Below are 19,668 nucleotides of genomic sequence, written 5' to 3'. Positions count from 1 at the left end.
ACTTAAACACTGGGCCAGGATTCCAAGTTTAAGTCACCACTAATACTAATTTTTTTTTTAACCTCTGTTCAAAATAGGAGAATGAGGACTGAACAGAAAGGACTAGATTGACTGGAAAGATGTGGGCAAGTATGAGAGGGGAGTTTAACTGCAGCAGACATGCAATATTTAATAGCAAGGCAGTTCATAAATGGCTGCTGGCTTTTACCAGGAATATGAATGAGGCATTGTATTAAAAAAGCAAAACTGGCATTTTAATTCAATATTTTATTACACACATAAAAAAGTAACACAAAAGTCCTCACAAGCATGTACCAACACTCCTTCCACAACTGAGATTACTATAATGCTCTGGGCTTTTTTATTAAAAAGATTCCAAGTTAAAAATCATACATAAAGAAACTGAGCTATCCTATGCATTCATTCTCACTGATCATGATTTCTCTCTGGTGACTGAAATAACAGACCAGATTCTTCTCAGTGCTACTCAGTGAAGAGGCAACATGCACTAATTGAAAAATAAGGAAAACACAAGAGGGAAAAAACACTACTTTTCTTCTTTACTATGCAAGTAATCAAATACTAAGCAAGTTGTGTAGCGAAACTGTGGAGTCTTCATCCTTGCAGATATTCAAATCCACGCCAGTCCTGGGCAGCCTGCTTGGATGCCAGGGGTCTGAGCAGGGCAGGCTGTTGTGCTGGATCACCTCCAGTGGTCCCCTCCAACCTCTGCAGTTCTGTGATGCCATATCTAAGTCAAACCTATCAAATCTAGATAACTGTTCTACTTCAACAGAAGGTGAACAAAGAGAATAAAATAAAACAGATCTGAAAGGCTGAGTTTATTGACTCTGAAACCCCCAAAGTAGGCAGGCACACATCAAACTGGATCCTTTTCTTCAGTCAGTGCCAGATTCTACAGGAGTTATCCTTGCTCCCTAGTAATGAACACACATTGGGAAGGATCATTTAGGTGCACAGTCTATCCATTCTTGTTAATACCTACATCAACAATGTACCCAGGAGACACATAAATATTTTTTCTCTACAACTAGCAACAGGCAGCAGAATCTAGGGCAATACTTTCAGCTGAGATCATCCTGCATCCCATGACTGAAATGAAGGACACCTGATCAGAGTTCAGTATCAAATACACCAAAGGCATGCTTGCTTTGCCTTTTGTTCATCCACACCTCCCTCATAGCAATGCATTGTGAGAAAATGGCTTAGTCACTGCTCTGGTGCTGGTATGTGCCCACTGGAGAGATGGGAGGGCATGCCCATGCCTTTGCACAAATTTGTTCATGGCCATATTCTCAAATCTCAGTTCTAAAGTGAAGTTCTAGATTTTCTTGACTATATTGTAAGTCACTGCTGGTACCTGCATTTGGCCCCAGGAAAATTTTCAGACTATTTTTGTTTTGCCATAGCAAGATTTCAGATGTCTTTAAAAAAAAAGGAAAGAAAAATAGAATATATTAGTTACCTGTAATGATTGTATCACCTCTATAGTTAAAGGCACAGGAGAAGATCTCATCAGCATGACCCTCTAATACCTGAAGGCAGTGCCCAGTAGCAGCATCCCAGAGCCGAGCTGTTTTATCAGAGCTGGCTGTTAGTATGCAATTGCCTTTAGGGTTGAAACACACCTTTAAAAATACAGAAATGAGTTATGTTACTCAGCAAGTCAGTGTGCTACAGAAAGAAGCATATCAAAGTGATTGAGGGATGAAAATAGAAAGCATCAATCTTGTATTCAGTTTTTTTAGCTAAAGTCAAGGGTAGTATTCCACTAGAATCATGTTGGCAAACTTCTGTGGCTGAAAACTTTGTGTATTTACAAAGGCCTTATATACCATGACCTTACTAGAGGAACATAACTTCCAAATAGCAACTTTATTTAGATGTATCATTATTCAAATGTAAAATTTATACAAATTTTATAGAGTTCTACATTAAATAACATACATCTCTGTAGTATCAGAATCTGCACTGGAAAAAATTAATTTTATAGTAAGTCTCCATATTTGTTAAACATTCACTGTCATAACTGCATGGATTTCCAGATAATCAGGTACATTTTTTGAGCACTAAGCAGACAATACCAGTTTATCATACAATTCACAATTGCTTAAGGAGCAGCACACCCAGTATTGTCTTAGCTCAGAAGTGGGAAAGTGGTAAACAATCATTGTCTGATAGCTTTTAGCTAAAAGGAATGTTCTTTTAGAAAAGATAACTTCATAGCCAGACCTGTCAATCTTAAAGAATGTGGTGGTATAATGATTAACAATATTCCTGCATCACGGAATAACTGCTGGATTGGATGTCACACATAGTCAAAGTACAAAAGGTGCAAACCACACACAACTTACCTTTGAAATTTCATCTTCATGCCCTTCTAGCTTTGCAATGCACTGTTTTGTTCCTGCATTGTAGACTCTTGCTGACCCTGTTGCAGTAGGAGCCATATGTGATTGTTATGCTTAAGCACCCATTTCAGTAAGAACATTTGAATAAGGTCAGAAGGAACTCATCCTCAGGTTTAATTTTGGAAGAAATAGAAGGCAAACTTCACAGAGTTTCCTCCAGGGGTAAAGTATGTTTAAAAGAATATGTAATCTGGGTGGAAAAGACTGACTTCCTTTCCTGACCAGAAATGGATTCTCCTGGAAAATTCCCAACATAAAAATACAGAGGTCCACATAGAACACAGCTTACTGAAGCCCATTATTTCAGAATGCCTGTACAATATATTTATAAAGCTTTCATTATAGCTCATTATTTAATAATATATTAATTATATTTAATAAGATATTTATTAAATATCAGGAAACTTTTTACAGTGGCTTTTGCCTTAATATAGCAAGTACAGGAAAATAGATCCAAATAGTCCTCCTCATCCAGTCTGGTAGCTTGTTTCTGGAATTGTCTATCTAAAACTAATACAGTATTGTCATTATGCAGTATAATATAAATAACAGAGCAGGTGAATACAGAAAACTATTTATTATGATTCCTAGACAAATAATAAACATGCTAAGCTTCTGCATGCCAGTAACAAAACAAAATTGCTTCTTTCACTACTTCTTTATTGTGTATTCTTTTGCTGTGCATTAGAAAAGCCTGCTAGTAAATCCCCCAGTAAAATTCCAACTATATTTTCCATTTAAGCCTAAATCTGAGCCACCACATCAACCCCTTCAAAAGGTATTTATGTACACATTTAAAATGTATTTCCAGCCAGAAGTGAAATATTTCCTTCCAAGTTTGAAGTTAAAGGGTAAAGACAAAAGTTGAGTTGATTGAAGTATGAAAATAATAATTTTGTCACTGGAGAAAACTTTTAAAGTTGAACGACCAATTTCTGTAATGCAACAAACATTGCTCAATCGACAGTTTTGAATCATGCCCTCCTCTTCATCAAGCTAATGTGACAAATTTTAAAGAATTTAGGGATTTTAGTGGAGCTGAGGTTTTAGTTAGAGATAAGCTGTATTGGAGAAAATCAAAATAAATGGGTAGGCCTTGATGAAGTTAAGAGTTAGTAGTTAACTTATAATTGATTGCTTGTCAACATAATGTTTGGTTAGCTGGGTTTATAATGAAGAATATAGAAATTGATAAATAGCTTTTAGGAACATAAGACAATTGTAGGCCTCCTCTGTTCTGAAACCAGTTGAAGACAGGAATGGGAGCTCTACCAAGGGTTCATTTGTCATCTTTGCATTGAAAAGGTAGAAAGGTCAGAACGAGGAAGACTTCATTTACTTCCTCATTTTGGGACCCCTCCCCATGAAAGGGACCACCAACCCATTTCAAAGAACAAACTGCGTATGCATAACAGCTTTTGAACTAATTACCATACGAAGTGGGGAATGGGATGTACCAAAGTTATGAATATGCATTTGTATTTGGGGTATTCAATACTTGTATGGATAAAAGGACTCTGTAATCACCTGTAAATTGCAGTGTGTATTTGGGAGCTATCCCACAATAAACACACACTTTCTAACTTTAAACTGTTAGAGAGTCTTGGTCAGTCACAGTTGGATATCAGTGCTAGATCAATATCCATATTTTTAATAAACCACTAGATTCAAAGCAGAGGCAAAGGGAAAGGACAGAGGTGTTTGGTGCTGCAGCTCCCCTCATTGATGAAGGACAGAGGTGTTTGGTGCTGCAGGTCCCAGCAGTTCCCCTCGCTCACCATCAGCAGAGGCCGTTGCAATGCGCTGCCCAGCGTAGTCAAAGCACACGTCCAGCACCTCCTTGCTGTGCCCTGCCAGCGTCGCTATGTGTGCCCCTGTCACTGCATCCCACAGCTGCACACACAAACAGGGACACTGCATTGCTGCTTTGGAATTTACTCATTTACTTTATAGATATATATATATATAGATAGATAGATAGATATATAAATATATATATATACATATATATATATATATACTAATTTACTATATAGATATCTAGCTGATTGATAAAGCAATTTGTAGAGGCCCTTTCTGATGTTTGACATGCAAGAACACGAAAGCTCAATACAAATCAATAATGAGTCATTCTTTAGTTACCATAATGAAGTTCTATACATTTTTTAGTTCAGTGCATTGATTAAACAAGACTTAACTAGACTTCACTGAAATTAGTAAGATTATAGGTTTTACATTTAGTTGTAAATTCTCTAATTCACTATATGTACTACTTTAAAATGATGTTCCTAATTTTAAAAAAGATACATTTTATATGTCAAGTAGCTGTATTCACTACCTACTCAACCAGCTTACCATGCACGTTTTGTCCATTGATCCAGTGACAATGAGAGAACAGTCCCAGTTGAACTGGGCACTGCTAATCTCTCCTCGGTGACCTATTAAAGTATGTAGCAGCCTACCAAAAAAAATACTTTAAATTATCATTTACATTTATAGAATATATTTTTATATACACATATAAATTATAAGTTTAGAGAATGGTATAGTTAAGGTGTCAAGTCTTCACCATTACAGCAATTAAATGGAGCGGTGCAGCTGATTTAGGATTCTAGTACTATATCAATTCCATTTTCTATTTTTGGCAAAAAGAGGCAGTAAAGAATAAAATGGAAATTTCCTCCCTTCTCTTTCAAAAATATTTTAGTGAACGTATTTCCAGTGAAATGTGATGATTTTCAGTACCAGCAACAGATTCCTTGTATTCATCTACACGCTAAGCAAGTACAGCAAGTTTTTCCAGATTACTCTCCCATTATCCTACTTCAATGAACTGTAAAAACAGTACATCTTTAAAACTCCATATAATCTAAACCTTTTATAAAATCCACTGAAGATCAAATGGAAGTTAATCAGGTACTTAATGCGAGCATGTTCCCAAATAACAGGCAAATGACAGCCCAACTGAAATATGATTTCTAATCCTCCATTAATCCTCATCTTCTTGCTGCACAAGACTAGCAATATAAGTCCCATTAAATTATTCAGCTTTATCTGAGTAGAGAGGTTACGATTAGCCAATACTGCTTCCTATTTAATGGCCTGTAAGGCAACAAAGCCTAAAAAAGATTAATTGAGATATACATCTATTAAAGGATTAGCAAATTGGGTTATTATCATGATGCTAGTGTCACTGCATCATTAATAGAAGCAGACTGTAAATAACAGATAAAATAATGACTAGAAAAACAACTAAATTAGTTTAAGTGATTAAAATGTTTTTATTCATTGCACAAGATATATAAGAGTAGCTAAATTAATATATGTGCTTAATGAACAGTAAAGAAAATTTCCTGAGCATTTGAATTTGCTATTTTTTATAATAACAAAAACTTGATTACATTCTTAGCATTTTACAGAATTACTCCTTTTACTTTCTAACACTGTGAGGTCTACACTGTAGTAATTGTGTTGATTTTTTTACAGTAAAACAAAAAATCAAGAAGCAGATAACAGAAGAAAACTTAATTTTGTAAACATATTGTTTCATCATCAAGACTGCTGTTACTGTAATATCTAATGCCCAAATACCTAGTAATACATTTAAAAAGTATTAATTTAAAAGCTGAAAACTTAAACTTCTCATTTTCAAAAAGGCAGTGAGGCCTTCAAGCTCCGACATAAAAATCTGATCAATAAACAGAATAAATAGCAATGTGGAGAAGATCTCAGAGAAGCCATTATCAGATAGAAAGAACACAGAAGAAAGACTTATGAAGCGCCATAAAAAATTCCATTTAAGTTCTTTATTAAAAGCAATCAACTTTAGTCACGACAGCATTTCCTTAGCCTTCAGTTTCCAAGTGAAATTTGATCTATGCATGCTCTACTATTTGACTACAATTGCAAATGAGAAACTGCTTCTCTCTCACATGCTGGTGTCCAGCACCCTGACCCAAGATACAGGACCAGGCTGTTGATTTGCCAAATGAAGTTCTGCAGGCACCTTCACCTGAACTACAATGGGCTGTATCTGCCATGGAAATACAGACCTGGATTACAAAAGTGTGTTTCACCCCTTCACCCTTTTTTTCTTCTAAATCATAGTATTTTATGAAGAGAATCTCAAACTTTGTTCAGATCTCCTGTCCCTACATCAATTTCCCTCAGGGCAGTTCAGGGCACCTACCCAGAATAAAACTCAGGAACACGTGTGCTCAGCAGCATCAGCCAGCAAAATCAGAAGAAACTCAAATTTGGAAAGCTGTACACCTCATGTGACTCACATGGTGAAAAACAAGCACACAAAATTTCACCTATAAGATTTTTGCAAATCTTCCTGAATCTGTCAACAGCAAATTATGATTTGCTGGCAGTCTTTCTGACTGCAACTTTCCATTATTCCTAAATGCATTCATGCCCAGGTGCCATCTGAAAGGCTGACTGCTGGCCTGGGAACAGTTCTATTGCCCACTAGCTAATCACCAGAGCTGCCAGTGAGAATCTGCTCCTTTACATTGCTGGTAATGGTCCTGAGGTGGGTGAAGTCCACATTGATTTAATAGAAAAAAGCAACATGTAAGTCCCCAGACTTTGATTTCACAGTAGGCTCAGACAATAAGCTGGAAAAAGTTGTTTTCACACAAAAATACTTGCAAGAACATCAGGCTGAAAGAAGTTCAATTCAAAGGTCAATTTGCTGAATGAGTGTTGATGTTGAATCAACTCAAAGATTATAGGATCAAACCTTAAATGATACACTGTGTGTACACTACTTATAAATCACACACTTAGTCTCACTTTTATATATATTGTCTGTTATCCCAAGATATCACTATATACACACCTTCCTTTTATATATAAATTTCAGAATAGAAATTTATATATAAAAGGAAGGTGTGTATATAGTGATATCTTGGGATAACAGACAATATATATAAAAGTGCTCTCAAAAAAACCAAAAAGCACAACCTCTGTAAACAAAATAGAATAGTTATCTTCATAAATTACTTTGTCAATAATCAGGCTGATCATTTTATTATTTTACTTACACTGAGTTTCCCACTGAAAAAACAAGTGAATTTGTCAGTATTATGCAAGTTAATATTTACCTGCTGCATTACTATTTGTTGGCATCTTAATCAAGAAATTTTGTTCTCTACAGTCAAAGGAGAACACATTTTAAATTTATATTGACAAAGGATGGTGAGAAGGAAAAAATACCCCCTCTAGGGTCAGGGTCAGTCCAGTCTTTCCACCTCTTTAGTACTCATAAGATAGACAGAAATTTGAAACAAAGAATACATATAAAAGCATTTCATAAGCAGCATTCCTTTTCAAAAGAACAAAGAGAACAGTAGTAACAAATTACAAGACCAAAGAACATATACTCTAAATGAAATACAAGCTCTGTAAGATGTAGCTCAACATTTTCTATTTAGTTTGTCCTGAAATCATGCAAAGTAAAATTATATTTATTACTGCTGTAGTACCTGCCAGTGCCAACATCCCATACTGCCACTGTATGGTCAAAGGAGCCAGTGATGATCCTGTCTCCAGTGGTATTGAAAGACAGAGCAATAATTTCTGCTGAGTGCCCCTAAGAGAATTTTTAAAAAGGAGTATGAGAATACAAATTATTACTTTTCCATTAATATAGTTTAATATGTAGTCTTTTTTCAGCAGCATAATCCTTCCATAACTCATCACTATTTTATTCACTGTCTTTTCCAGTATACCACAATTTTGACAGAAAGATCTACCTGACTGTGGAATAGTCAATATCCCTGCAACTGCAAAAACTCAGGCACACCACTTAAGCAGGAAGTTTATTCACTATATATGGCTTAGGATTTATGTGAGAGAAATGCACTGAAGCAGCAGAGGCCAATCTGACCCTGGGGAATGCCAGCAAGCCATGCAGAGCAAAGAGAGATGACAATCTAGAAGTACCTGGATGGCTGCCCTCTGCCCATGTTTACCTCTCCATACAGAGGAGCTCACAACTGACTGTAGAGCAGCAGGTTTTAACAAGTAATGGAAGGGATTCTAATCTATAGCAGTAATGTCACTGCAATGAGAAAATTTGTCTTTTTGTAAATAAGACTCATAAAACATCACAGCTTTCTCATTCCCTTCAAGTTTTCTTATTCTGTTTTGGAACTGTAGTTACTATGGGATCACCTGGTAAAAGAAACTGCAAGGTTTGAAACAGCTGGAATGGTTGCACCGTTATTTATCTCAGCTGGAAAACTAAGTAAGGAACACCTCTGAAAACATAAGGAATGCAAACATACATTTAAAGAGGCTACTTCTTCTCCTTTCTCTAGATCCCATAATTTGGCAGTGGTGTCCATGCTTCCAGTTGCCAACAGCGTGCTCTGAGGATTAAATGACAAACACACCTGCAGCGAGAAACATTGGATAGAAAAAGTTTAAAGGAATCCATTCATATATATTTTCTAAATAAACTAAACAAGGGTCAGGATTAATATTTTTAAATAAGACAAAGGTCTGATAATATTTTATGACATACAGAAAACTTGCAGAATTCTTCCAACAAATCCTTACCACATAATTCTGGATAAGTACTCAAACCAAGTGGACTCCATGCAAGCACATGCTTTGTTTTCTTTATTTCAAAATTCTCTTTGAAATCCTCCAATTACTGTCCAGTCTGACAGTGCTGCCCAGCACTATCATTTGGTAGGTTTTCTCTGTTCCTTGATGAGACTGGGGCAAAGATCATGCAAACAGTTCTGTGTACCCACAAACACACTCTGTGCACTCCTACCATACCAGGTGTCATTATCAATGTCATTTGCCAAGGGCATTGCCACAACATCATAGTTAAGAAAAAGCAAGAATAAAAGCTCAACAACTACTTTAATTGATTTCTCACATTAAAAAAACATGTATTCACCCTCCCATTTTCTGTAATTATTCAGTGTGATTGCTCTGCAAATAAAGAATAGCAGGTGCCATGAATAAAGGAAAGCAGCAGCTCCGTTTTTCCATCCTGAGTAACTATGGGCATGCCCTTGCCAGCAATGTATCAGATGCAATAATGGCCTTTCAGAAACAGGTCTGATTCAGAGAAACACATCATTTCCTGCTGGCAATTATCTCCTTCTAATTACTTGTCAGCACAACTCATAACAAACACTTCAGGTCTAATCTAACCCCAAAGAAGTCAGAAAAAATGGAGAGACCTTTAAACATTTACCCGACTGATTTGTGGAAGTAAAACCACTGCAGCCTTTCTCAATAAGCAAACATGCTCCCCATTGTAAGGGGTAACTCAGAGCATCCAGAGAACCAAAAATACACTGAAACAAACCCCAAATTCCAATATAGTAAACCACTATTTTCTAACCTCTTTCTAGTTAAAGCCTCTCAATCTACAATTAAATTCAATTGTTTTTTCAGAAATAATTTTGAGCAGTATTTCATTGAACAGTGATTGTATAGCTGTTAAAAAAAACAAAACAAACAAAAAACCCATTCATCATTGAAATTCAGAGTTTTAGTGGTTTTGCCCTGATCTTTCAAACTGAAATTTGTGCATCATGGCACTTGGTGCTGCTGATAGGGGTCCTTGTCCATGGGAGAGGAAACCAAGCATTTTTAAGCTTAAACTGTTTTAATTTCATAGATCTTTGACATTTCAGCATCCCACATATTCCCAGTTAACACACTTTAAATTTTAGAAACTCGTTCCCTTACAGCTCCAATTGGTTCTGTACATGAAGTACAGATCTCTGTGTGAAAGACAACAACACAAGCAATGATGTTCTTGTATATTTAGTTCTGCAAATGTGAGAGGCAATGCAAGATAGCTAGAAAAACCTGTGATATGCAATCAAACAAAAAGTATGTACAATAAAGTGAAAATTCCAGTTGCTATGGTATTTTTCCATGTTTAAACATTTAGCAAACAAGGGAAATCAGAACAAAGTAAAAATAACAGTATCATTTCAAACTGTGTATGGGGGTTTATTCTATATCAAGAACTGTCAGACTATCCTCCCTTGCAGTGCAGAAATGTTAACAGGACCTGGATGTATGAATAGATGTGCCACAAAAACTGTGCTTTCCATGGGGCTCACAGGGAGTCAGAGCTCACAGTCATCAGTGATAGAGTGAGGAAACACAAAGGAATAATAAATATCCATCACTACTCACTATTTCTGCACTATGTCCTCTGAAGGTATGATAACATTTTCCTGTTTCTGTACTCCACACTTTGCAGGTTTTATCAAAAGATCCAGTGGCAATCTTGTCACTAGATAGGAAAAAAAAAATCCTATAATTTTTATGCAGAAAAACCCTCTGACTCCAGAGACAGCAGAATCCAGAGAAACAACCCCCAGCCTTGGAAGCTCCCATGCACTTGTGGCTTGCTGCCACACTACAAGATCCTGCAGCAGGAATTCACAAACCCAAGTTACAGCAAGGCAAAAAATGAGCAGACACAGGGAGTTTCTAAGAGAACTACTGTGCCTATCTATTAGCACAGCAGTGTTCATAACTGATGACTGACCTACTTTGGAGATGATGCTGTGCTGTACTTCCAGATTTATTAAGAAGTTATATCATTTAATCAGATAACATCTGTTTACCAACAATTATAAATGCAGTTCGCCCAAATTCCTGAAGTTGAACTCCACTCCCACTGAAGTCAGTGGAAGTGTGACCATCTGCAGTTAGAGCAAGACTAAAGTGAAGTGTCCAGAAAATGTACCAAGGGGCACTGTACCAAAACCTAAAGATTAGCAGGAAAAAAGGGGGTTTTTAATACAAAAGCAGTTCAAAGTTCTCTTAAGGTTTTGTCTCACTGTATGTTCCTTCTCCACTGTTATGTTGCAGTCTAGTTACTGATCTTTGCACAGATTTTTGTCATTAGTTGTGCCAAGCCAGAAAAATGAACTTCATTGAATGGTTTTATAAAGTAAAGAATTAGATCAGAATATAAGACACTGACACAAAAGGGTCTAAGTTTTCCTTTTCATATAGAAGAAAGAGATGAAGTTTCAAATAGTGTAAGAACAAATCTTTTAACATTTATTTCCCGATGGTAATTGTGTATTGTTCAACTCGTAAATAGGACATGTGACAATAATGTGATTCAACAGAAAAACAGGAATTAATTTATCTTACTTTACAGAAAAAATGTTTTTTTTCCACATGACAGCTTCCTCAGGAAGCAAATGACAATGAAACTTCAGTAGCTAACATGTAATTCCCTTCACCTAACAGGTGGCAAATCCAACCTAGGGCAAAAAATTACTGAAGAAAACAAAAGGTGCAAAAATTAATATCTGATGTTCACACAGCAGCACCTTGTGGATTTTACAAAAATTACTCAAAAGCTGTGACATTTCTAAATCATGGCCTAAATAATACTGGATTTGTAATGGCAAATGGAGAAATCCACTTCTTTCTCCTTAACTGAAGCAACACAGATTGTCACATCACATACAACTACATGGAGGCAGAAGAAATGATAGACATTCAGAACACAATCTGGTCAGGTAGGTATTACTGAAATAAACTGTGTTTCAATACATTCAACTGACTCATTTATATTTTTTTCAGGACTGAATACCTAATTAAATTTTTGTTAGAATTTCTAAATTTAATTTTAAAAAATGATAGCAGAAAGCATGTTTGAATGGATCTCTTGTACAAATAATGACAGTGTCATCCCACAGTGATTAGCGATAGCTGAACTCTACAAACTCAGAAGTTGAACTCTTTCAATTGAAAAGAGTCTATTCTTAGTTAGAGTATTTATAAAATAACAGTACTAGCAATTATGAAGAATCTCAGAGGAAATTTATTTACCCATAAGGATTATTGAAAGCTATTGCATAGACAACATTTCTGTGTCCCTCCAGCGAATGCAGCTCTTCTCCTGATGCTGTGTCCCACAGTTTGCACGTTCTATCATAGCTTCCAGTGATAAAGCTAAAGCAAAGAGAAAGTCATTTCTGAATACAGCAAATATCTTACTGGTCCCAACGCACTGCCAAGTTATTTATTTCCACAGATTTTAGTTAGCATTGTCTCAGACCCTAAATCTGTATTCAAAAATACAGATTTATGACCATAGAGGTTCCTTTTCTTCTTTCTTTTTAACATTTAAGTCATAAAACCACATTTTCTCTAATCTTCAATGTGTTTTAACTAGAAAGCATGCTGCTGTTCTTAAGGCATGAAGGAAAAACTGATAAGACATTTGTCCACAGTGAAATCAATGAACATGAAAGTTACACCTTCACTACAGTGAAACTCCCAAATGAGTTTACGTCAAAGACTCATTCAGCTTTAACAATATTTAGTGAATGGCCATAAAGGTGCTTCTTTCTGGAATATGGTAATTTTGAACTGACTATGACTCCGGAAGTAAAAAATTACATAAATTGAATCTCACCTGCTACTTTTTTGCATCTCCCATGGGTTTTCCACAGAGGCCTGAAATATAATCCCCAATTATGCCCAAAGCTGCTTATAAGCAGCAGAGCTGAATCCTTTCTGCAGCAAGATAAGAGCACTGAAGTTTCCTTACCATTTAATTTACAAGTACAAAACTTCAATTAATGATTAGGTACTTTGACTTTGAAAAACAACTTACCGGGAACCAGATTTGTTAAATGCGACATTAGTCAGAGGCAATATGTGTGTTCTAAGCACCTGAAATAGAAGTGGGGGCAGTGAGAGGAAAAACATTTGAAGCTAAAAAAATAAACAAAATTGCTCAAAATATTCAACAGACCACCAAACAACCCTAGACCAGAGCTGGATGGGCAAAACAAAAGAGGGGACCATGATGACTATAAGATCACTGATGAAAGAAATCTCAACTAATATTAAGCCTTAGCCAGTGAACCAAGAAATCCAGTTAAATTTGAGACTTGTAGGGTGTGGGATGCTTCCAGCTGGCACTTGACTTTGTTGTACAAAGCAGGAAGAAAAAAAGAAATATAAGCTACAGCTTATAAGAAATATAAGTTACAGCACTGTCTTATGAGGTCATGACAAGGTGTGCAAAACCATAACAAAGATACTCAGCAAGACAAAATTCCAAAACAGAATTTCAGCTTTAATGACTGCACAGATTGTGGAGGTTGTGGAGGTTGTTTTCTAACAGTGCTTTAATCAGACACACAAGATCATTCATGTGAATGAGCCCATAGCCATAGTAACACACATTAAGGTTTATTAAGCAGAGGTGAAAATAGTTTCAGATACTGCAGTGGAAGTCACCATGCCATGATACTTCAAAAAGAGCCAAAAAAAGCCAAATCTGGCTTGGTGTTTGAATAAACTGGCTGCTGTAAAGCATGGCTTGCATTTGAATAATTTTCACCTACTAGAAGCTGCCCTCTCCTCAAGTCTAAACCATACTAAAATCATAAACTGGGAAATCACCACAACTGCTGACAGTGAAGTAAAGGGACATTGAAATACCCCAGTGGTTCACTAGGTCTTTTCTGTAGTGTAAGAATGAAGAAGAAACTGTTTATGAACAGTGAGATTTAATCACTGACATATTACCAGAGCTTCAACTTTTTTTGCTTATCTCAAGTTTTCCAAGCAGCCTGTCTCCAAAAGTGAAATGAGAAAGGCTCATAGATCTTCTACTCAGAAGGGTAGGGATTCATCAAAATGGAAATAACAGTTGATAAGTGAAGGACTGAGAGGGAGAGACAAACAGAAAATGCATTTTATAGTACAGAAACAGCAATTTCTGCTCTCTAGAGAAAGCAACACAAGTTGTACTTTCAGCTACAGAAGTGGGAATGGGCAATCAAGATGTGGAAATGACAAAAATATTGTGTTTTTTAAAAAGAGCCACAATATCTGTCTGCATATTATTATGGAAATCTCACCCATAACATTTTGGGACTACATGCAGGCAGCTCTGAACAACAAAGGTATTTTGAAATTATGAAAAAAGGGAGGAAAAGAAGATGCTTTTTTATGTAATTTCAGATTATGAGAGTAATTCTGTTCTCCCAATGCCCAGTGCTGCAGTTGCTTCATCCACAGAACTCTGAGCCAGCAAGAATTGCCTGTGCAAATGATACAATAACCAAACCCCAAGGCAATATTGGAAAAAATATACCTCAGTTCTGCAAAATCTGCTACAGCTGTACCTAAGATAAAAATCTGCAAATTACTATATCATCCCATGCCATGGAATAGTTTAAAACCTGAGAAATTGCTATAAAACTTAATTTCTCTGCAGGGTGCCTAACACACCACCATCACCACAATCACTGGAAATAACAAAAAGATGAGCTTATACACTTGTTTCAGATTATACTCCAGTGTAACAGGAATAAAAACCATTCCTTTCCAAACAATGTACACATGGAACATTTTTTTCAGGGAAAAGAAAAACAAATCTCATTCCCACCCATCTCTTATATTTTATTAGTATCTCAGAAGGACCTGGTACTCATATTTCATTTAGAAGCCTTAAATGAAACTGAACAACAAAAAAGTTTTTTTCACACACTTCTAACCACTCTTGAGTGAAGCAAATAATCTAGCACTGATTGGATTTGCCTGCTTCTATTATTTCCAAATACAGAAGCTCAGACACAGCACTACACCCAACAGTGAACAAACACATTATTTACACTCAAGCCTGAACAAGCATTTGAAGATTTGTCAGTCTCTGTGATGAACAAACAATTTCTAAAGCTTTTGAAAAGCACGGCATTATCTCAGTTGAGAGGATAACTTGGAAGAGAAACTTTTTAAATTCAAGATGCCTTGCTACATAGCTCTGTTTCCAAGGTTAAATACATCTTTCTTTGCAAAATTCATCCAGATGACTATTGTTGGTCAAAAGAACCAAAGTTATACCTCGGAGCATGTAAGGGGTTTTATAGCTGAACAAACCAACACAAAACTTCTTTTCCTCTTCTAATCTAAGGCAACAATAAACGCCACAGCACTGACCAACATTGTTTAATAGCTACACATTGCCATCTGCTGACACAATAAAGATACAACGTTTAACTATGTCAGATTGTAGCATGAAATATCTCAAAGAAAGTTTCATTTCCACAATTAAATACAATTAAACCTATTCTCCTCTGACATAACTCAGTCCTGGATTTGAAGCTCTGAAAGGTCTCTGTAATAATTGTTCTTAAAATTCCTATTTGTTTGAAAAAAATATTTAAGTGTGGTCTGTAAGCTGAAAATCAATTTATCAATATTTAAAGATAACAGTAATGACAGAAAGCAATGAAAACCAGGATTTGTAATGACAACTGCATGTAGCATAAAAGCCCATAAAATAATAGCATAAATCCCACAATCTTCACAAAATGAAGAACAAGTAGACACATGTATGAATATATTTTGGTGCTTTCCCAACAGCTAATTTACGTGGGGTCGATTTACAGGTTTTGTTTAAATGTAACTATGGGTGTTGCTGGCCCACAAACTCTTACTCAACAACTAAAAGATTGATTTTTCTCCATCTAAAACACACCCTAGTTATTAAGCCTGGCTAAACAAGATCCATGAACAGTTATACCTCTCAGCTTTATTAGGGGAATTCCTGGCAGAAAAAACAGGCCAGACTCAGCTGCTCTAAAAGTGCAGAGAGGATTGAAAAGTGCCAGGGAATCAGTCATACAGCACAATACACAGCAGTAAAAACATACTCACAGTATCACAACTTAAGCCCCCACAAATGCCCAAAATTATTTTAAAGATGCCTCTGACCTTAAAAAGAGAGAATTTGTGATTCTGTTTTTCCCCTAGCTTCTCCTGCAATCTTTGCACTAGATGTATGATATGTTCCAAGCAGGAAGCTGTGATGAGAGGTTCTCTTTTTTGGATTTCTTCTACCAAGGCTGTAACATCTGTGCTAATTATGAGAAAAGAACAAAAACAAACTCAATAAATACCCCAAACCCACCACATCCCATCCTCTGGAAACAATTATGAATTTAAACCCAAGAATATAATTTACTTGCTGAGAAACTGAAGTAAGCAATTAAATGTTATGCATTTATCTCATTCTGTAAAGGCCTAAAGAAATAAGAACAAATCTTCCTTGGGTTTTATATTTCCTTCCCTCTCTAACTGAAGTTGTACAGTAAAATTCAACTTTTAAAAATTGTAACTTGGCAAGAAATTTATCTTTTCAAATGATTTCCATGGAGGATCATCCATGAGAGATGTGCGTCCCAAACTGTCAGTTTAAATATCTGAATTATACTGGAATTTCATAAATTCCAAACAAATTGCCCATGAAGTAGTAACAAGATAAATTGTGTATGCAAAGTCTTAAATTTATCTCTGTCTGTGGCTTTAGAAATCTATGGGTGTTTTTACAGCTCTTAGTTTTGACAGTAACTACACATGCTGCAGTGTACTGATGTCCCTGGAGCCCCCAGTGAGGGGGCCACAGCTGCTCTGTGGTACTGGATCCTCCTTCCATTCCATCAGACAACCACTGATTTCTGGCTTCCTGTGAGAAACTGAGGGTTGACAATACCCAGCAGTCAAATCACAATACACTCTTAAAATCAGCTTAGCAAGAAAGCCAAGCATTTCTGTTAGTATGGGAATTATTCAAGTCTAAGGGGATTTTCTACATCAGACTTCTAAATGGGAGCCACTACATCATAAAAGAGTATCCTCTCAGTGTTTATATTCCTCTTCAGTAACACCAGACAACTTATTTCTTTTACAAAGAGACTTGATAGGTTTTACCCACAGCACTATACTGGACAGTCCTAAGTAGACAAAACTCAATAATTTTTAAATTGGGATTTTTCATCCTGCATATCCAGCTTACACTGTCTACTGCCAGGCTTACATGCAAGGCCTCTTCCATGTCAATGCTGGTTTTAAGACTATCATTACTTCATGTCTTTCTGCCTAATAAACTCCATGGATTTGGGTAACTTTATTTAATGGTGGCACTTTGTTACTGAAGCCCTTCCTACCAGAGCACATAGGCTCTACCTAACAGCTAGTCTCAGTTATGTGTAACACAGTCAAATACAGTTGTACATGAACATGCTATAAAAAGATAAAGAATGCTGTTATCTGAAGAAACAACATACTTACTCAGGTCTAAGATCGAGCAGATCTATTGATCTGGTCTTTGACTCCCCACCTTCTACGTATTCCAAAATAATTCCTTTAAAAACAAGTGATAAACAGGTCATAATTAGACTTCTGGAGTTTTATAACATGCGCTGTAGACAGCAGCACTTCCACTTTCACAGCTCCACTGACTGCAGGAGACAATTCCAGTTCTTGGAGCTGGAAGGAGGTTAGCTGTTATTGCTGACAGTAAGCATGGTGATGAACAAATCAGATATGCTTATATGCAAAAAGATATTAAATAATATTATTTCTGAGCTATCTTCTATTCTAGAAATGAACAAGATCTTTTTTCCAACAGCTTTTTGTATCATTTCATCAGCATTAATTTTAAAGAAGCTGTCTTCAAGATACTTGCTGTAGTTTGGTGTTCCAAGAAGTCTGGGAAACATTTTACAAAACTTATTATTTATATTTATTCTAGTGTTTGCAAAGGCTTGAGTGCAGTAGTGTATCAAAAATCATTAAAACACTTTACATTCCCAGGTTTGCTCTGGCACCTCTGCAACTTCCACTGAACTGGAGTATTAAAATGTTTAACCACATGGCTTCCTGTTTTGAAATAGCTAATAAAGGGCTCAGCTGCTCCTTGACTTTCTGTGGGAAAAGACAACTTAGATGACCTTCTGTGTCATTCTGCATTTCACAAAGTTCATAGGAAAAGTCACACTTCTGTGACTACACTGTCACAAGCTTCTTCCATTTCTTTATGTGTTGGCACTGCAATAAGTAACCCATCCATGTAATGTATGATTATTGCTTGTGGATATTTCTGTCGAGCTGGAGACAAAGCCTGTGCCACAAACCATTGGCAGATAGTGGGCGACTTTTTGAATTTGAAAAGAAGATCCTTTTTCTAATATACTTCCCGAGCTGGCTGTCTCCAGCTTGTTTCACTGCTGAAATTTCACTGAATCACCTGAGCACAGGGTACACCATGCCAGTCTGGCAGCACTGCTTTTCAAAGCATGGCTCCACTCAGAAAATTTATAAATGAAGGAATAAAAATAGGAATTAGTATCAGCTAGGTTGGAAAAGGCCTCTGAGATCATTAAAACCAACCCAGGACCACCTTCTCAACCAAACCCTGGCACTGAGTGCCAGTCCTTAAACACCTCAGTGATGATGACTCCCCCACCTCCCTGGGCAGCCCTCTCACCCGTCTGAACACTGTTTCTGTGAAGAATTTCTTCCTAATATCCAACTTAAACCTCCCTTGGCACAGCTAAAGACAATCCTCTCATCCTCTCACTGGCTGCCTGGCAGAAGAGACCGGCCCTCACCCGGCTCCAGCCTCCTTTCAGGTAGCTGTAGAGAGTGGTAACTTTTTTTGCTAAACAGCCATTTAAAAATACAAATACTTTTTTGTCACCGTTGACTTTTTAAACTCCTTACTGTGATGCGAGTAAGACTGCCTTGACTTTGCAGTAAGTCACTGATTACACCCCCGACGGGTGTTGAGCCGCTCCCCGCTGCAGCCTCCCAGGCAGGCACCGGGACAAGCGGCGGCACCCCCGCTCCGCTCCGGCCGGCTGCAGGTGCGCCACGGCCCCGCCCGGCCGTGCCCATTGCTTACGAGCTGAGGGGCCCCGCCAGACGGGCGAACCGCACACCCCGCCGCACGCCCCACACCCGCAGGCTCCCGCCCTCCGGCCCCGGCACAGCCGCCGGCAGCGCCCGGAGCCCCCCGGCCCCGCTCGCTCCGCACCCGGCGGGAAGTAGCGCAGCAGGAGCCGCCTCAGCGCCATCGCCGCCACCGCCGGCCCGGCCCGCGCGTCCGCCCGCAGCCATGGCAACGGCCCAGGGCGCATGCGCGGGGCTGAGGCGCTGGGCCCCGCCATGGCGGGGGCGCTGCTGTGGCCGTGCAGCCCGGTCAGTGGTGCCACCCCGGTGCGGGCACTGGGCACTGCATCATCCGTACGGGGCTGAGAGGGCTTCAGGGCTGCGCCACTGGGACGAAAGGAGCGGATTTATGGAGGAGTGCGCTAAAATACACATATATAAATTTGGAGTGCCGAAGAGCCACTAGTAACGGCGTAGCAAATGTGTGAAAGCTTTTTGGAAGGTGAATAGTTACTTTCTAAGGAAA

At 37.7% G+C, this 19,668-nt stretch overlaps 1 protein-coding gene across 1 annotated transcript; it reads right to left on the bottom strand.

The window, feature by feature from the left end:
• Positions 1-248: 248 nt before the first annotated feature.
• Positions 249-19,367, bottom strand: DAW1 (dynein assembly factor with WD repeats 1). The gene is made up of 13 exons (XM_064720972.1): positions 19,288-19,367; positions 17,541-17,613; positions 16,185-16,329; positions 13,069-13,127; positions 12,279-12,401; positions 10,617-10,716; positions 8,729-8,836; positions 7,925-8,031; positions 4,788-4,890; positions 4,211-4,325; positions 2,376-2,452; positions 1,487-1,649; positions 249-938 (listed from the first exon to the last, which is right to left on the bottom strand). Exons 1-13 carry the CDS (start codon positions 19,325-19,327, stop codon positions 904-906), a joined length of 1,248 nt encoding a protein of 415 aa, XP_064577042.1. The 5' UTR covers positions 19,328-19,367; the 3' UTR covers positions 249-903.
• Positions 19,368-19,668: the final 301 nt, after the last annotated feature.

The sequence above is a fragment of the Zonotrichia leucophrys genome, chromosome 9, assembly GCF_028769735.1.
Source record: "Zonotrichia leucophrys gambelii isolate GWCS_2022_RI chromosome 9, RI_Zleu_2.0, whole genome shotgun sequence".
NCBI lineage: Eukaryota > Metazoa > Chordata > Aves > Passeriformes > Passerellidae > Zonotrichia > Zonotrichia leucophrys.
Note: the sequence above shows the minus strand (reverse complement) of the source record. Positions and strands in the feature narration are given on the sequence as shown.

Coding starts and splice junctions, on each gene's coding strand:
- DAW1 (XM_064720972.1), bottom strand. CDS start 19,327: ATGGCGCTGAGGCGGCTCCTGCTGCGCTACTTCCCGCCGG. Junction 4,891..7,924: donor TGGGATGTTGGCACTGGCAG/GTACTACAGCAG, acceptor TTTTTTTGGTAG/GCTGCTACATACTTTAATAG. Junction 939..1,486: donor AGGTGATACAATCATTACAG/GTAACTAATATA, acceptor GTTCATTACTAG/GGAGCAAGGATAACTCCTGT.